The 21,538-nt window shown below is 30.9% G+C and overlaps 1 protein-coding gene across 3 annotated transcripts; it reads right to left on the minus strand.

The window, feature by feature from the left end:
• Positions 1–11,939: 11,939 nt before the first annotated feature.
• On the minus strand, positions 11,940–21,091 carry LOC139493158 (sulfotransferase 1B1-like). 3 transcript variants are annotated; one of them, XM_071281329.1, is made up of 6 exons: positions 20,865–21,091; positions 17,848–18,040; positions 15,425–15,748; positions 13,940–14,040; positions 13,515–13,686; positions 11,940–12,810 (listed from the first exon to the last, which is right to left on the minus strand). In XM_071281329.1, exons 2-6 carry the CDS (start codon positions 18,005–18,007, stop codon positions 12,701–12,703), a joined length of 867 nt encoding a protein of 288 aa, XP_071137430.1. In that variant the 5' UTR covers positions 18,008–18,040; positions 20,865–21,091; the 3' UTR covers positions 11,940–12,700. The 3 variants fall into 3 exon arrangements, with proteins under 3 accessions (XP_071137430.1, XP_071137431.1, XP_071137432.1); XM_071281330.1 differs by having other exon boundaries at positions 17,848–18,019; positions 20,865–21,048; XM_071281331.1 differs by lacking the exon at positions 20,865–21,091 and having other exon boundaries at positions 17,848–18,172.
• Between the last annotated feature and the right edge of the window lie 447 nt (positions 21,092–21,538).

Here is a 21,538-nt window from a genome sequence, read left to right on the forward strand (position 1 = left end):
CAGACCACCAATTACTCCCTCCAATTTAGAACGTATGTAAAAGTAGCCCTACTCTGACACAAAATAGTGCTTTTGATGTCCTTGTTTACTTAAACTAACCAACAAATTTGCAGAAATGAAACTGTTGGTGAAAGAGAAACATATCTGGATCATTTTGAGCCAAAATTTACTTGTCTATGAGTTTGCATTAAAAACGGAGGATTAATGCTCTCCCTAGTATACTAATTTTAGATTTCCAGAAAACCAGGTTTTTGTTTTGGAGTACCTCTGTTTGATGGTCAGTTATTTTGTTAGAAGGCTTTAAAGGTATGGTGAAAATTGGCATGTAGAAAGCTGATACATGTACCATTAAGGATATACCTGGTTTCTATGAAGTTAAACTTAAGGTAAAATATTTAGAAAGCTGTGAAAATTGCAAAATTTGGTTGAACAGATAGGGATTTTTAATTGGTGGTCTGACACCTATACGGTTGTCCGTGCTTGTCTCTCTATTGATAATTAAATTTGTATCTGGTGATTAGACTGTCGGTATTTGGAGTCATCTCAAAGGTTTGGTAGATGTCGTTCAGTGAAATGCTGATACATTATAGAGAGTCCATGCATTGCTTTTTGGTTTTTGTTTGTTTGTTTTGAGTCATTTTAATTTGGTTAAACGTTAAAAGATGTTATTTTAAATCAAATATATGAATTTTAGTCAAACCGATGAACACAAATTTGACAGTTAATTGACTTTTATTGAATATCTCAAATACTTGCTCATGCATGTTTATTTTGAATGTACTTGTGCCAAATGTTTACACTATCAACTATCAAAATTATTATTTATTTTTTCTAGTTGAGCTAGTATTTTCTTTGATTTAATATCCATGTTGTGTCAGCTGAACAGAGCCTATTTCCTGGTTAAAACAATTCAATTAAGTTTATTCTCCCCTTTGTTTTAAGTTTGATTGGATTTTTAGTCACCGTTAAATTTGATTAACTTTTTCTGTTTTCTTTTCTAGTCCTACTCAAATGCATGAAATCAATTTCATGACACAATACATAAATTCTCAGTTTAAATTTTTATACAAAGTCACAATATTTTGAAATTAATTTTGTCTTAAAACTCCGTATTTTTAACATTCTTAAATACAACGAATTTACTCAATCCGTTCTTATAAAATAAAATGATTTTTATATGAGAATCTACAAAGTTCAAAAGAAGCGGATTTAAGCAAATATAGGCAACTAACGGCCTAATCTAAAGCAGAACAATTTACGTAAAAAATAAAACGATAAGCATGGCTTTACTTTATCAAATTCCTTACTTTCGGAATTTAAAATTATAAACTTATGAACTGTCCTAATTTTAATTGGAAGCAATTTTGTTTTATTTTGGACTTTCAATTTATTTGAGGATGTGTATCTTCCATTATGTAGTTATGTAGTTGTTAAAAGAGTTTTCTCTCTGTTTTAGTTTTATATTTCAATACATGTCCAGACAAGGGTTATCATTCATTCATTTCTTTATTTCCTCTATCAAGAGATTCAATGAACAACATACTATATGTTAACAGATTTAATTACAAAAGTTTACAAAACAGACAACACAATACAATATTACAAAATGTACAATTACTATAGTATATTACCAAAAGAACATTTACTATAGTATATTACCAATTGTACAATTACTTTAGTATATTACCAAAAGAACATTTACTATAGTATATTACCAATTGTACAATAACTATAGTATATTACCAAAAGAACATTTACTATAGTATATTACCAATTGTACAATTACTTTAGTATATTACCAAAAGAACATTTACTATAGTATATTACCAATTGTACAATTACTATAGTATATTACCAAAAGAACATTTACTATAGTATACTACCAATTGTACAATTACTATAGGATATTACCAAAAGAACATTTACTATAGTATATTACCAATTGTACAATTACTTTAGTATATTACCAAAAGAACATTTACTATAGTATATTACCAATTGTACAATTACTATAGTATATTACCAAAAGAACATTTCATGTATTGGCACGCTACCGTATCATCCCTCTCGTAACGCGCTATACTCAGCAACACAGTGTGCAACGTGTACGTGGCACAGATTGCGAAAACTGTTAGACTAAGTGTCAATATTGACTGATGTTACTTGTTTGCCCAAAAGAATGCAGTAAAGCTGTTCATCATCGTATGAATACAGTTCAACAAATAATTGTAATGGGAAACTTTCAATAATGAAATCCAACAATATATCTCGGATTGATTGAGTACCACAACAAATACAACATGTATGTACGTATACATCTAGAAATGGTCTGTTGCATAGTTCGCAAATGATTCCCGTGTTTCTAGGGATGTCAGCTAGTAATTTCGTTATGCAATATGCGTTTATAATTTCTCTTTATGATCTTGCGCATTTGCAGCAATCAGGGACTTTCACCGAGAGGTGAATATTTCTAAAACGAGAAAAGTAATTGTCACTCTGTATTCGACGAGTCCATTCATCAGTTTGTACTTTGTCAACCGTATTATTTACTTTAACTTTCAAAGATTGCTTTGTATCTTTGTAGGGAAAACTCCATCTCGCAAAAAGATTATCACATATTCAATAAGATAATTTGTATAAGATATCCATAGTTTCTGGAATGAACCCATAATGTTAACGTTCGGTGTCAATAAAATAAGTGTACAGGCGTACAAGAAATAGTTTTTTCGTTAACAATTTGCCACTAAGGTTACAACGCTTTTGTAAGAAATGCAACTTCTTTATATCTATAGTTGAAGTAATAGGATGTAGTCCGAGTATACTTTGACACATATCCGATCTAGCGGAAGTTCTCAAGTCCAAAATACGCTTAACTATAATGTACTGGAAACAATTCAACGTTGTTATATCGTTTGGCTTTAAATTAGCCAAAATTTCACTACCATACAAGACAGTAGGTAACACAATAGATTTATAAAGTTTTAGTAGAACGCATGGATTTGCTGACTTTGAACAAACACCATTAAGAGCGAAAAATGTGTTCTTGCCTCTTCTACATGCGTTTGTGGTCCTTTCTGCTGATCTAAATTTATAGTTTAGCTCAATACACAAATGAGTATAATCTGCTGCTAACGGAAGAATACTGTTCGCAATATGCCAATCGTATAGTAACCGAACCTCTAGATGATTTAGGGAGAATTGCATTACACATGATTTCTTCGCATTGAAACAAAATCCTCATCTATGCGCATAGTCAGCTGTAAACCTGACGGGGTTGTGCCAATACATGAAATGTCGTCAGCGAGACCGGGAGAGCAACTAGCTAAATGATATACACCATCGTTAAAATTCGTTGTGTGGAATGTACTTTGAGTCTATGGTGTTTAATGTTTAAAGGACTAATATTATACATTTACGAAATTGTATATGGAACTACCTTTTAATGATTCATATACAATCTACATGCATGTACTTTCAAATTGAATAATATGGACTTTTGCTCATTCGAAAGCTCTCTTACGCTGAAGTTGAAGATTTGAAATAAACAGATACAGTTTATCGTTATGCTGTCATTACTAGCTTTGTTTAAGAGTAGCTAATTATATGATGACCATGATTTTCTTTTAATATTGCTTTGAAACAGTTGATGTTGGGAATTCGAAGCACGTGCTGCTATAGGCATGAACATGTTACAATTGTTCTGATAGTTTTTCTTAACAAAATCATTTTTCCACTGACCTTCAACCTCCAGCTGTGCATATTACGCACTTTGTCACATAAAAGGAAACCATAGATATAAGAAGATATGTCTATTTTCAGTACAAACATTATATTCTTTTCTAGGGAGCGATGTTTAGAATGTTATTCTGATTATATCTCTGTCATAAACACTTTGTTGAAGTGGTGTTGTATACATCTCCATTCAGAGTATCTCGTCGACCTGTTAAAAGCTTTATTTCAATCAAATTTCGTCAAGTATCGATAAAGATATAAAACTTGTTTATTATCAGAAGTTATATTTAACAAGGTACGTTGATGCCTGACATTGTATCCTTATTGAAATCGTTAAGGATGTATTCTTCTGACGTTTCAGTCTCGTTGGAATCTGGTTCTGGAATTATTTTCAAAACATGTGATGCAAGTGGAAGATATCAATGAATTTTAAAAATATCATAATCAAAAATAACTCTTTGAAAAATTTGTGTATTTATAGTGAATAGTATTTGAGTAATCCAGTTTTCAAATTTTACACCAATCAAGTCAGTCTTTTTAGCCAAAATTTTGAGAAAATGGGTGAGGATACAAAAAATGATTTTACAAGTATCATGTACATCCCATATCATTTTTGTCTTTTCAAATTTCTTAGATATGTATTTTTTCATTTATTTAAAAACAAAAAAGTTGAAATAATATGCATTTCGTTCTTAAAACTGACAAAAATCACTATTTTACAAAATTGACAGCATGGTAAATTTGACACAAAAAAATCATCAAAATATGATAAAACTTTCTTATATCAACACCTACCTATATTGTTTTTAAGTTAAATTGAGTTGTTTTTACATAAAATTGAGAATGGAAATGGGGAATGTGTCAAAGAGACAACAACCCGCCCAAATAAAAAACAACAGCAGAGGGTCACCAACAGGTCTTCAATGTAGCGAGAAATTCCCTGTCTGGCCAGCTGGCCCCTAAACAAATATATACTAGTCCAGTGATAATGAACGCCATACTAATTTCCAAATTGTACACAAGAAACTAAACAATTACATGTCTTTTATACTTTGTTGTTTATTGTATTCGTATGACAAACGTTCTATTAAAAATGTGTTACAATTTGCTTTCCTTAAATCATTTCTAAGATTTCACCAATTGTCTTAATGCTTTTTTAGCACCATTTATCATATACATCCTAAAACTAAATTGAATAGAAACCAAATTCAATATGAAAATGTTTCTAAATTTTAATGACATTTAGACATCTTAGAACAGTAAACGTTTGATGAGATGCACTGTTAAATCTCCAACCGCAATCAATGCATTCTTGACTATATTAGAGAGAGAAGTGTATCAATGCATTCTTGGCTATATTAGAGAGAGAAATGTAGCAATGCATTCTTGACTATCTTAGAGAGAGAAATGTAGCAATGCATTCTTAGCTATATTAGAGAGAGAAATGTATCAATGCATTCTTGACTATCTTAGAGAGAGAAATGAAGCAATGCTTTCTTTGCTATATTAGTGAAAGAAATGTATCAATGTATTCTTGACCATATTAGTGAGAGAAATGTAGCAATGCATTCTTGACTATCTTAGAGAGAGAAATGAAGCAATGCATTCTTTGCTATATTAGTGAGAGAAATTTATCAATGCGTTCTTAACCATATTAGTGAGAGAAATGTAGCAATACATTCTTGACTATATTAGAGAGAGAAATGTATCAATGCATTCTTGACTATATAAAAGAAATGTATCGATGCATCCTTGACTATATTAGAAAGAGAAATGTATCGATGCATTCTTGACTATATCAGAGAGAGAAATGTATCGATGCATTCTTGACTATATCAGAAAGAGAAATGTATCGATACATGCTTGACTATATTAGAGAAAAAATGTATCGATGCATTCTTCACTATATTAGAGAGAGAAGTGTATCAATGCATTCTTGACTATATCAGAGAGAGAAATGTATCAATGCATTCTTGACTAAATTAGGGAGAGAAATGTATCAAGCATTCTTAACTATATTAGAGAGAGAAGTGTATCGATGCATTCTTGACTATATTACAGAGAGAAATGTTTAATTCTAATTATAAAAGAATTTATTTTCAAGATTGTTTATGTATATGTGTATAATAATACTATTTCACCTTTGTTCAAATATTTTCAAGTTATATTTTAGCCTTTTTTATAAGACCACGAGTGTGTCTTAACTGGTTTATGAGAATAAAACTAATTCAGACCTTCCCGCTAAATGATAAAAGGACAAGATACCAATTGGTAGTAAAAAACATTGGTAAATTCAGACAACATCAAGACGAACTAATATACGAACAACGATCCACAAAACACTTAGCAGAAAATTTAAGATTCAGCAACTTAAACGCCATAGAAAACTATGTTTAACTCATGCAATAAGGGAGTATCGACAATATATGATCCACTGGTGTCATATACAAATGTATAGTGCCTTCACTACTTTTATTCAAATTCATATCATATGTAACAACAGATTTATAGACATTCATACTAATGATGACATTTGTCATTATTATTATTTGAACTATCATCCTTATTATTAATGTGACTAGTCATTACGTAGTGTTTGATGATTTGTTAATTTGTGTTTGTTAATCGTTTTTCGGTTTAAGCCATGGCGTCTTAAATGTTTCATCGACCTGTAAGGTTTGATGTCTCATTGATATAACCCGCCTCTAATTTTTTGTTGTTGGAAATATCCCTTTCAACAAAAACGAGCGTTCAAAACTGCAACTGACCACCACTACAAGACGTTCTATATATAGATATCTGATACAATAACAAACCTCCAAACAAGACGTTCTATATACAGATATCTGATACAATGACAAACCTTCAAACAAGACGTTCTATATACAGATATCTGATACAATGACAAACCTTCAAACAAGACGTTCTATATATAGATATCTTATACAATAACAAACCCTCATACAAGACGTTCTATATATAGATATCTGATACAATAACTAACCTCCAAACAAGACGTTCTATATACAGATATCTGATACAATAACAAACCTTCAAACAAGACGTTCTATATACAGATATCTGATACAATAACTAACCTTCAAACAAGACGTTCTATATACAGATATCTGATACAATAACAAACCTTCAAACAAGACGTTCTATATACAGATATCTGATACAATAACAAACCTTCAAACACGACGTTCTATATACAGATATCTGATACAATAACTAACCTTCAAACAAGACGTTCTATATACAGATATCTGATACAATAACAAACCTTCAAACAAGACGTTCTATATATAGATATCTGATACAATAACAAACCTTCAAACACGACGTTCTATATACAGATATCTGATACAATAACTAACCTTCAAACAAGACGTTGATATCTGATACAATAACAAACCTTCAAACACGACGTTCTATATACAGATATCTGATACAATAACTAACCTTCAAACAAGACGTTCTATATACAGATATCTGATACAATAACAAACCTTTAAACAAGACGTTCTATATATAGATATCTGATACAATAACAAACCTTCAAACAAGACGTTCTATATACAGATATCTGATACAATGACAAACCTTCAAACAAGACGTTCTATATACAGATATCTGATACAATGACAAACCTTCAAACACGACGTTCTATATACAGATATCTGATACAATAACTAACCTTCAAACAAGACGTTCTATATACAGATATCTGATACAATAACAAACCTTCAAACAAGACGTTCTATATATAGATATCTGATACAATAACAAACCTTCAAACACGACGTTCTATATACAGATATCTGATACAATAACTAACCTTCAAACAAGACGTTGATATCTGATACAATAACAAACCTTCAAACACGACGTTCTATATACAGATATCTGATACAATAACTAACCTTCAAACAAGACGTTCTATATACAGATATCTGATACATTAACAAACCTTCAAACAAGACGTTCTATTAAAGATATCTGATACAATAACAAACCTTCAAACACGACGTTCTATATACAGATATCTGATACAATAACTAACCTTCAAACAAGACGTTCTATATACAGATATCTGATACAATGACAAACCTTCAAACAAGACGTTCTATATACAGATATCTGATACAAGAACAAACCTTCAAACAAGACGTTCTATATACAGATATCTGATACAAGAACAAACCTTCAAACAAGACGTTCTATATACAGATATCTGATACAATAACTAACCTTCAAACAAGACGTTCTATATACAGATATCTGATACAATAACTAACCTTCAAACAAGACGTTCTATATATAGATATCTGATACAATAACAAACCTTCAAACAAGACGTTCTATATACAGATATCTGATACAATAACAAACCTTCAAACAAGACGTTCTATATACAGATATCTGATACAAGAACAAACCTTCAAACAAGACGTTCTATATACAGATATCTGATACAATAACTAACCTTCAAACAAGACGTTCTATATATAGATATCTGATACAATAACAAACCTTCAAACAAGACGTTCTATATATAGATATCTGATACAATAACAAACCTTCAAACAAGACGTTCTATATATAGATATCTGATACAATAACAAACCTTCAAACATGACGTTCTATATACAGACATCTGATACAATAACAACCTTCAAACAAGACGTTCTATATATAGACATCTGATACAATAACAAACCTTCAAACATGACGTTCTATATACAGACATCTGATACAATAACAACCTTCAAACAAGACGTTCTATATATAGACATATGATACAATAACAAACCTTTAAACAAGACGTTCTATATAAAGTCATCTGATACAATAACAAACATTCAAACAAGACGTTCTATATACAGATATCTGATACAATAACAAACCTTTAAACAAGACATTCTATATATATACAGATATCTGATACAATAACAAACCTTCAAACAAGACGTTCTATATATAGATATCTGATACAATAAAAAACCTTCAAACAAGACGTTATATATACAGATATCTGATACAATAACAGACCTTCAAACAAGACGTTCTATATACAGATCTATGATACAATAACAAACCTTTAAACAAGACGTTCTATATACAGATATCTGATACAACAAGTGAAACTGCGAGCTACTGCTCACTGATGATACCCCCGCCGCAAGTGGATAATATTAATAGTGTAAAAATATGCAAGTGTTCGGTAAACAGGAAGTTGTCGAGTGATGAATCTGAAAACGCATCACACGGTATAGCTGACTTATAAAAATCCTGAAACCAAATTTCAGAAATCCTTGTATTGTAGTTCCTGAGAAAAATGTGACGAAAATTTTTAACTTGGTTATCATGTGTAAAATCATACAAGTGTTCGGTAAACAGGAAGTAGTCGAGTGATGAATCTGAAAACGCATCACACGGTATAGCTGACTAATATAAATCCTGAAACCAAATTTCAGAAATTCTTGTATTGTAGTTCCTAAGAAAAATGTGACGAAAATTTTCAACTTGGCTATCATGTGTAAAATCATACAAAAGTTCGGTAAACAGGAAGTTGTCGAGTGATGAATCTGAAAACGCATCACACGGTATAGCTGACTTATATAAATCCTGAAACCAAATTTCAGAAATCCTTGTATTGTAGTTCCTGAGAAAAATGTGACGAAAATTTTCAACTTAGCTATCATGTGTAAAATCAAACAAGTGTTCGGTAAACAGGAAGTTGTCAAGTGATGAATCTGAAAACGCATCACACGGTATGGCTGACATATATAAATGTTGATACCAAATTACAGAAAGGGTGGATGTGTAGTTCCTGAGAAAAATGTGACGAAAGTTTCATGGGACGGACTGACTGACGGACGGACTGATGGACGGACGGACTGACAGACAGAGGTAAAACAGTATACCCCCCTTTTTTAAAGCGGGGGTATAATAACAAACCTTCAAAAAAGACGTTCTATATACAGATATCTGATACAATGACAAACCTTCAAACAAGACGTTCTATATACAGATATCTGATACAATGACAAACCTTCAAACAAGACGTTCTATATATAGATATCTGATACAATGACAAACCTTCAAACAAGACGTTCTATATACAGATATCTGATACAATAACAAACCTTCAAACAAGACGTTCTTTATAAATATATCTGATACAATAACAAACCTTCAAACAAGACGTTCTATATACAGATATCTGATACAATAACAAACCTTCAAACAAGACGTTCTATATACAGATATCTGATACAAGAACAAACCTTCAAACAAGACGTTCTATATATAGATATCTGATACAATAACAAACCTTCAAACAAGACGTTCTATATATAGATATCTGATACATTAACAAACCTTCAAACAAGACGTTCTATATACAGATATCTGATACAATAACAAACCTTCAAACAAGACGTTCTATATATAGATATCTGATACAATAACAAACCTTCAAACAAGACGTTCTATATATAGATATCTGATACAATAACAAACCTTCAAACAAGACGTTCTATATACAGATATCTGATACAATAACAAACCTTCAAACAAGACGTTCTATATATAGATATCTGATACAATAACAAACCTTCAAACAAGACGTTCTATATATAGATATCTGATACAATAACAAACCTTCAAACAAGACGTTCTATATACAGATATCTGATACAATAATAAACCTTCAAACAAGACGTTCTATATACAGATATCTGATACAATAACAAACCTTCAAACAAGACGTTCTATATATAGATATCTGATACAATAACAAACCTTCAAACAAGACGTTCTATATATAGATATCTGATACAATAACAAACCTTCAAACAAGACGTTCTATATACAGATATCTGATACAATAACAAACGTTCAAACAAGACGTTGATATCTGATACAATAACAAACCTTCAAACAAGACGTTCTATATATAGATATCTGATACAATAACAAACCTTCAAACAAGACGTTCTATATATAGATATCTGATACAATAACAAACCTTCAAACAAGACGTTCTATATACAGATATCTGATACAATAATAAACCTTCAAACAAGACGTTCTATATACAGATATCTGATACAATAACAAACCTTCAAACAAGACGTTCTATATATAGATATCTGATACAATAACAAACCTTCAAACAAGACGTTCTATATACAGATATCTGATACAATAACAAACCTTCAAACAAGACGTTCTATATACAGATATCTGATACAATAACAAACCTTCAAACAAGACGTTCTATATACAGATATCTGATACAAGAACAAACCTTCAAACAAGACGTTCTATATATAGATATCTGATACAAGAACAAACCTTCAAACATGACGTTCTATATACAGACATCTGATACAATAACAAACCTTCAAACAAGACGTTCTATATATAGATATCTGATACAATAACAAACCTTCAAACAAGAAGTTCTATATACAGATATCTGATACAATAACAAACCTTCAAACAAGACGTTCTATATATAGATATCTGATACAATAACAAACCTTCAAACAAGACGTTCTATATACAGATATCTGATACAATAACAAACCTTCAAACAAGACGTTCTATAAACAGATATCTGATACAATAACAAACCTTCAAACAAGACGTTCTATATACAGATATCTGATACAATAACTCACCTTCAAACAAGACGTTCTATATACAGATATCTAATACAATAACAAACCTTCAAACAAGACATTCTATATATAGATATCTGATACAAGGACAAACCTTCAAACAAGACGTTCTATATACAGATATCTGATACAATGACAAACCTTCAAACAAGACGTTCTATATACAGATATCTGATACAATGACAAACCTTCAAACAAGACGTTCTATATACAGATATCTGATACAATGACAAACCTTCAAACAAGACGTTCTATATACAGATATCTGATACAAGAACAAACCTTCAAACAAGACGTTCTATATATAGATATCTGATACAATAACAAACCTTCAAACAAGACGTTCTATATATAGATATCTGATACATTAACAAACCTTCAAACAAGACGTTCTATATACAGATATCTGATACAATAACAAACCTTCAAACAAGACGTTCTATATATAGATATCAGATACAATAACAAACCTTCAAACAGTTGTATCTTTGTTTAAATCTTCGTAAACAAATATGATGTTCCATCAGAATGGTTTATTTGTAAAGATTTATTCCATTTAACAGTGTAATGACATTTTCCACTTGAATTTCTAACAAAATCTATTTTCTTCTATTATCTATTTGAGACGAGGAAAGTCAATTATAAATCTTAAGTCAGCATTTGATTTCAGCACTGATAGGTTTTACATTCACGTAATGACGATAAATTAGACATTTTCATTGCTAAGTTCAAATCAAATTACTGCAAACAGCAATTCAGAGCCTTCAATTGAGGCTTAGCTCTATTTCATTACAATAAATCTGTCAAGAGCCAGTGAAACATGAAATTGTAGCCTAATTGGATAACTTCCTTTTTATATCCAATTGTATCGTAAAATGGTTTCGTATATTATGTTGCTAATTTCTTTAATTTTTAAATTATATATTGAATAATGTTTTAAGAAATCCATTAGATCTTTCGAAACATTGTAGACATGTCGCATTTTATATGTAAAAAAAGTAAACGTGGGCCTACATAGAATGTATTTATTGTTGATCTACTCTAACCTTTTTTTACATTCATGTTGATTTTTTAGCATCAACTTTCCTTATGTTGCAAAAAAAAATTGCTTTTTTAATTTAGTATTTATGAGTCAATGCTTGTTTAATATGATAATATTTAGTTAAATGATAATATGTTTAGAATAAATAATAGTCCCCAATACGCATACAATAAATGAATACATCTATCAGACTTCATTCAATTCGATTTGTATTGTTTCTACAAAGAAATTTTTATTCAAAAGTTATACTATATTTGCTATTCTTCATCCGTTCTTTGAATTGTGCATCGAATCTGTTATTCTGGTTTACGGTAAAATGAGTTTTCCAATCTCCTATGTCTCCTGGTAATAAAAAGAATAACAAAAGTATTCAAAAGATAAAAATGTTGCTCTCAAAGATTTTCTTTCACAATATCATAAATAAAAGAAGCAGTTGTTATCTAAAAGTTCATTTATATTTATGTTGCATTGCAGTTTGCTTTTTGTTGCACTTCAGTGTTCTGTTATTTCGTTGTTTTCCTCTTACAATTCATATGTTTCCCTCGGTTTTTAGTTTGTAACGAAGATTTGTTTTCTCTCAATTGATTCATGACTTTTGAACAGCGGTTTACTACTGTTGCCTTTATTTGTCCGATGATTGTTCTTACTCTTGGTGGCATAGCCATTTTAAGCTATTGCAACGCTAGGCAACGCTAGGCAATCAATAATCAACCAATTATGAACAGTTTGTTCTTCTGATACATTTTGTCCATCCAAAGGACAGATAATAAACTGTTGTAAGAACGAACATTGTGTTGGTGCTCCTTATTGACATTATTCTCATCCCATTAACGTTTGAAGGCTTAGATTCCTGTGAAATATAATCCTATACGTTTTATTATATTCAATACAATCGTTTAACTTAATTTACAAATTCTATCTATGGTACATGTAGCAATGTAGCAATGACTGCCATTAAAGATTAATGCTTTGCTATGGATTTTTATATTTACATATGTTTGAATACTGATTACATATTTTGGATACAAACAATAGACTAGTTTTACCTTTTCTGTAAATGAATCCTTTCTCTTCTTTCATGTTGACAAACTTGGTGTGATCAGTTTTTTTGCTCTGCATATTTTTAAACGAAGTTGCTTCTGATATGTTTTCCAATATCTGGTCCGAAACAGTTACTTCTAGAAAATCTGCAAGTTTTCTTATTTGGGTTTTAGGTTCCTAAAACGCATAGATAGCTTATTCATTCTATGTATACATTTATAATATAAGCTGAACAAATTAAAAATACAACTGATATCAGCGTATTAACACTCTATTTTATCATTCAATAAATCTCCAACATTTGGTTTTTTAGATTAAATAGAGAGAATTGAATTTAAATAAATGTATAATATTTATTATTTAATAAGTCAAAGGACTAACATATCGGCCATACATATAGTGTCCTTTGCTTATATAAAAACTTACTTACCCTTTTAAAGTCCTCATAATAACAGGTATGAATCATTCCTGGGTATTGTAAAGAAGCATCCTCCATTCCTAATTCGTAATCATACCAAGAACCATAAAATACTACAAAAGAATCAAAAGATGGACGTAGACATGTAATGCTGTATCTCAAAACACAGGATAATACCATCATGCCTTATTTATTATTATAGAAAATAAAATGACTTTAAAAACTATCATAATAATTAATAGCGTAATGTACAGTGTATTATATACCAAATGTGTTAGAAATTGAATAATGTGTATATGTAAGAAGTCAAATTACAAAAAAAATGTTTGATAAAATTCTAGCATTTTGGTTTGAATGATTGATTGATTGGTATTTGATCTACGACGCATCAGCACAAAAAGATAGATCGATGCATTTTTATCAAAAGAAATATTCCTAAATACTGTTTGAATGCACATGCTTTGCATTGCAGTGATACAAGAGTGTGTAGGAAAACACACGAAAGCTTAATTTCACTGATAATAATGATTAATGAGGATTTTTACGTTACAAACTTTTTAAGGAAGTCTTTTGTGTTTATTATACCGATGGAGACTAGTAGCCTGTTCTTTTCCTTACACGACAGGTGTCATTGTTTGAGCAAGAATCACCTTCCCTTTTCTCAATTTTCATAGCTAACTCAAAATATTGGTGGGTTATCAGTTTTCGAAATTAATGCAAATAATAAGTTTTTGAATATTGTTTTGTGGATTGTTATACATGTATGTCATATCGTTTTTCTTTTTTACACGTGATGATCTGTTAGAATTTATAATCTCTTGGTAGCTTCTTACTTTTTATACTAATAGTGATAATTTCAGCATCAAAAAAACTTAATATGACGAGCTATTTAAGAAATAATTCTTTCATGCCATGCTCTATGCTCATTTTAACATGGGTAGGCATTATATTTGTTAATATCTTAATACCGAGCGTTAGCGAGGTATTAAAATTATTTAATGTTTACAAATATAATGTCTACCCATGTTAAAATGAACATAGAGCATGGCATGATAGAATTATTTCGATTCTAATAGGAATATTTTGAACTTTTGTACTTCGAAGCAGACCTATACTATAGTAGACGCTCGAAATGTCGCCATTTTGATTTGATGAACAAAAACCCCTATAGAAACATCAACAGTTTATCAATAACAAAGAACAGAAACATTTAAACTTACTTTTAGAATGTTTTTATTTTATTTCCTAGCGAGCAACACCAACAAAAATTGTTTTGCCAATTCCGTAAACGGTAAATATGATCTGTCCTGTATTGTAAAAATGATTTCAGTCATATATAGAACGTCAGAATGATAAAATTCATCTTCCATTACCATATGAATTCATCTAGAATTGTGGTAATATCTTTTACCTTTACCAGAGGAATGTTTATCTAACAAAAAATAGTGCTACTACTCCTATTAGACAAATACAGTTTGAAACTCTGGTGCTACGTACCTTTTCCTGACATCCACTTCTCAAAATATGTCTCCCATGGAACATCGTAGTTCATCACAACATCTCTCTTAGCATGATGGTAAAGAGAAACGCATATGTCTTTAGGATTTCTGATCATATGAACAATTTTTCCCTTATTTTGCACGTGTTTTGTAGGCATATACTTAAACGACAAATGAGTGTTTAAAATCCTAGGTGACGGAAGTGAATCTAAGACAGATAACTCCGGTACTCCCTCCAGCGTTCTTTGACCTTTTGTTCCAGAAGCAAGGGTTGTAGTTTTGTTTACTAACATTGTTATAATTTCATCCAGCCAATGCACGCCTGAAATATAATTCAAGTAAGTAATTTGAATTAGATTAACCGATATTGTTATATGCTTTACACAAGTTATTATTTCAGGTTTTACGAATTTCTCCTTTTTGAAGTTTGGTATTATAGTTAACGGTTTTGACAATTTTGAAGTATTATTCTGTAGATCACATCCGTATCATAGTCTAGGACCCCAAATAGGTAGATAAAAGCAATGTGTAAAAACAGACGCTATACAAAAAGTAATGTTTCAATTATTCATTTACATGTGTAATACTGTAAAAAAATGTACTGTTACATACTTACTTTAAATAAAGCTAATACTAACAATGACCACTGCCCTTTCCTCGATCTTGATATCTATATCACTAACGGAAAGCTGAATACTAAAATTTATGATAAAAGAGATGATTTTTCATTTCCTATCGTTAATTATCCTTTTTTAGATGGTGACGTTCCCTTGTCACCATCTTACGGTGTTTATATATCTCAACTTGTACGATTCGCTCGTGTATGTAACAATGTTTTAGATTTTAACGAGAGAAATTTATGTATTACTGAAAAATTATTACACCAGGGTTTTCGATATCACAAACTAGTCAAAACATTTACTAAATTTTATCATCGGTATAAGGACATCATTCGTAAATATAGCTCAACATGCAGACTTCTTATACGTTCAGGTATTTCACATCCAATTTTTTATGGAAATATTCTTTATAAAGCACAAAGGTGTCAGTATTCACCTCAAAAACTAACAAAACCTTTGAATAGACTTATTAAGAAGGGATATAGTTACGATACTGTTGTCAGGTCATTAAAGATTGCATATTTTGGCGTTAATATTGATTCACTTATAGGGTCTTTGCATCGGAACTAAACACATTTATTCAAAAACCAGTTGTTGGCATGACACGGGTTATGTTCTTCTCATATATGTTATGATGGTATGATACTAAACCCCTAACGGGAAGGATTGTGCCTGATGTTCATATGATGAAATCATAATCTTTCAGTCAGTTTAATTGAAGTCTGGAGCTGGCATGCCAGTTAACTGCTAGTAGTCTGTTGTTATTTATGTATTATTGTCATTTTGTTTATTTTCTTTGGTTACATTTTCTGACATCAGACTCGGACTTCTCTTGAACTGAATTTTAATGCGTATTTTTATACGTTTACTTTTCTACATTGGCTAGAGGTATAGGGGGAGGGTTGAGATCTCACAAACATGTTTAACCCCTTCGCATTTTTGCGCCTGTCCCACGTCAGGAGCCTCTGACCTTTGTTAGTCTTGTATTATTTTAATTATAGTTTCTTGTGTACAATTTGGAAATTAGTATGGCGTTCATTATCACTGAACTAGTATATATTTGTTTCGCGGCCAGTTGAAGGACGCCTCCGGGTGCGGGAATTTCTCGCTACATTAAAGAACCTGTTGGTGACCTTCTGCTGTTGTTTTTTTCTATGGTCGGGTTGTTGTCTCTTTGGCACATTCCCCATTTCCATTCTCATTTTTACCGAATAATAGAAAAATTTTCTATTCATAAATCTGGACAGAATGGCTCTCTAATTTTATTTTTATTTTGGACAGAATGGCTAATTATATTAACATTTAACACTTATTGCAATGATGTATTATTATTTTATTTAGAGGCGAGCCTTAATCCATTTTGTTTATTGGAGAAGGATCTGTGTATCCTCCCGGAGCACCCGAGATCACCCCAGATGATGGTGTAGTTCGTGTTACCCAGTCTTATGTTTTCTTCGTTGTGTTTTGTGTATTATTGTTTGTCTGTTAATCTTTTTCTTTCTTAGTCATGGTGTTGTCAGTGTGTTTTCTCTTTAAATATAATATTGAATCATTGAATGGATTTTATTTAAAACTGTAACAGACACGATATAGAGCATTCAATGTAACTTATTGTCTTTGTAACTTTGTTCTACTTGTTGAAGACGGCATATATTGCTGTGACGTACTAAACTATGCGTATAAAATAAAAATAACCATAATGTCGATGGCGCTAGTGACACATGCTCTTTTTAGTTTAACAAAAAAACTTTTATGTTCAGTATTATCTTTATCCCGACAAATGTAAGTATAGGAGTCCTACCTGCTTTAAGGTAAGTACAAATGATAACATCTGTTTCCCTTGACTGGAATTCTTTGACATCCTTTATTGTTTGTTCTGAGCCTTTCTCTCTGAAGGCTCTCAGTGATATATAAGTCACACCATCATACTCTGGTAAAGGTACAGGTTCTAATACTGGCATTCTCTTTTATATCTTGCGGAAATATATACAATTCTACATAATGACAATAATAATAACATAACATTTATGTTGGTTTGAGCCTGTTGTGTATACTTTTCTCCCCTCTTTTGTGTCTATGAGCATTACATTTGTACCCTTTCAATACAAAATCGGTAAGCTGTTACTGGAGTATATTGCAAGCGCGTTGAAAAAATGCAAACTGTATTATTTAGAATTTGCGTAAGTTATCTTCTAAAAACTTTTTGTTTATGAGAGTTATTTTTAATATTTTAAATGTGGTTTCCAGTATGGGTAATCCAGGTTGTTCAAGACTGTTTTGTAGATTGATATAAACAAATAACAAAATAAACCATTAGTTGTCCTCATGTGACTTATTCAAAAGCCTAATGTATAGTTCTTGTCAATATACCTTTAAACGTGCTGGTGAAATGTCCCGCAACCCCCTACCCTCCACCCACCCCAGAGACCCATTTAGAATAATCAAACCTGCTTGCATCAGGATCCTACAAGGGATGTTTAAATATTTGTGTTTGATTATACATTGTCATATTTCACTCTACTACTTATTAAGCCGTTACACAAAACCAGTAAGAGAGATGTGCTTATAAACATTGAAGTGTTGGGAAATAACGTAAATTTGTTACTAGTTGAAATTGGGGTTTGAATTCGCTTTCGGTACATGTAACATCGCGCTTAGGATGCATTGAACTTATAATTTTTTATGCCTTTTTTCATTCTGATTTTTGTTTAGTTTTGTTTTAATGAGATAAGGCCAGACACGGTAGAAAGTATAGGAAACAGAACTAGAAATGTATATAACTTTGTGTGGCCTTAGCTCAATTCAACTGATGTTTACTCTTTGTACATGTATACTTGTGCGCTTTTGTCTCATCACGTTCTCATGTTAAAGGAATGGAGAGGAATCACAATCACAAAAGAATGGAGACGGCTCACAAACAGAAAGGAGGGGCGGGCGTTCACAAACTTAAAGGAATGGCGACCGCTTACAAACTCTTTACCACGGATTAGTATGCTTTTCTTGGGCCACGAACTGGGTTACCTACGACAAAATGATGTTTTGTTCGTTGTTTTCAAGATCAACTCGGGTAGTTTGATTTCTTTTTTTATAAATTATATAGTTTCTCGTTTTGTAATATTGCATAGTGGATATATGTGTAACAGTAAATTTGGTCCGGTAGTAAAATTTGTCCTCCAGACTTTTTTTCCTAGTTAATCAAGTCCATGTCCAAGATTTTACTAGGAATATAAGTCCTAGGACAAATGTTCCTAGGAAAATAAGTCCATAGCTAGTAAATTATGTCTGGCACTTGTTTTCCTAGGAAAAATTGTCCCAAGACTTGTTTTTCTTATAGTTTTATTATATCATAAAATATATTTAAAATAGATGAAAAAAATGTTAGATAAGATTGGAAAATTTCCTTATTTTTTTCCAATTAAAACGAAGGACATTTCCTTTATAACCTAATTAAAACATGAATATTGAGTTCCCATTGCTTTTAATATTTTCCTTTTATAATAAAAGACATTGACATTTTCACCTAGGAATACTAATGACATAGACATGATTTCCTAGGAAAATTAGTCTGGGGACATAAATTTTATTTAAAAAATTGATACACAACTCTTAAACAATATTAAAACATATTACATTTATATTAAGGGCATGGACATTTTAATCTAGAACTATATTAATGACATGGACATGATTTCCTAGGAAAATTAGTCTGGCGACAAATTTTATTTAACAGATTGATACACAACTTTTTCGTTTTGTCTTTAATAGCAATATTAAAACATATTACATTCATATACACCTTTTAAAATTAAGGGCATGGATATTTTAACTGAGGACTATTAATGACATGGACATGATTTCCTAGGAAAATTAGTCTGGGGACATGAATTTTATCAAAAATATAACTATGCAGCTCTTTTAAACATTACTAAAACATAACATTTAAATTTCCATGGTTTAAATGTAATTGAATTTATTATATGATTTTAAAGGACATGATTACCTAGGAAAATTAGTCTGGGGACATATATTACTAACATCGGACTAAATATACTAGAAAATTCTGTAACCATGGACTTTTTATACTAGTAATGTTTGTCCGCCCAGACATATTTTACCAGGACAAATTTATCACTTACATATGTCTCATTGGCAAACTTTCTACGTTGCCTTATGTATATATTTATTTTTAACACGCATCGTCCCTACATACTTTACACTAGACAATACAACTCAATTTTACTAAATGTGTATATAAATAAATTTGGTGTATTTACTGTTTTCTGATTGGTTAAAAGTATTAGTTTTATTTTCAATGTTGTCAATTTTTATGGCGACACGCCCACTCTGACGTTGTGTATTAATACGCCAACATATGTGTACGTTGTTATTGTTAATATAAATAATATAAAAAGTTCATTGAGCCTTATTTCTGATAGAAATTTATTTATAATGAATGGCAATAATTTATTTTGAATTTATTGACCCATAAATTTAATTTTGGACAATGTGAAGAGTCAAAAATTAATTTTATGGGTCAATAAATTCAAAATAAAAAATAGCCATTCATTAAATGTTTACAGTATTTGTTCTGACTTCTGTTTCAATTGTATTGTCAATTGAAACGTGTAATGGACATACATAAGTAGTGTGTAGTGTGCGTATGTATCTGTTAAAAGTTATACACAAATCTTTTTAAACTGTTTCAACATCATATATTTTGTATGATTTAAGTGTATAAACAATAAAATTTATATGGTGACACATAATGAATTATCTGCATGATCAAAGTGAATTAATAATAAAATAAACATCACTAACCTTTACTGTCCGACACAAATGAGTACTTCAAGTTCAAGTAGGCATATCCTTACACTTAAAACATAATTAGATTTAAAAATAGCGGCCTTTTCTGTTTTTTTCTGGTTCGTTGCAAATCTTTTGATATGAAATTTTAAAATCAACCGTCCTAGCAAAGGTTTAAATATAACTGTTACATGGGAGGTGTGTTTGTAACGGATTATAATTATACCTGTAGATATGTGAACAAAAAAATGTTTTTGCGTAGGGAATACACAAACTACACATAAACAGGATATATCATGCTCTACATATAACATATGATATTTCTACAAAGGAGTTCATTTTTTTTATATAAATAAGGCCGTTAGTTTTCTCGTTTGAATTGTTTTACATTGTCATTTCGGGACCTTTTATAGCTGACTATGCGGTGTGGGTTTTGGTCATTGTTAAAGGCCGTACGGTTACCTATAGTTGTTAAATTCTGTGTCATTTTGTTCTCTTGTGGAGAGTTGTCTCATTGGCAATCATACAACGTCTTCATTTTTATATTTAAGATAAATAAGTTTGGACTAGACTGATGTGGGTAAGAAAAACAAGTGAAAGAAGAAACTCCCCCCCGGTCATATCAGAATATGGTGACTTTGTAAAAAATAACTTTTAAGAGATGCTGGATACTATGTTTTTATTTTGTG

Source organism: Mytilus edulis, chromosome 10 (assembly GCF_963676685.1).
Source record: "Mytilus edulis chromosome 10, xbMytEdul2.2, whole genome shotgun sequence".
Taxonomy (NCBI): domain Eukaryota; kingdom Metazoa; phylum Mollusca; class Bivalvia; order Mytilida; family Mytilidae; genus Mytilus; species Mytilus edulis.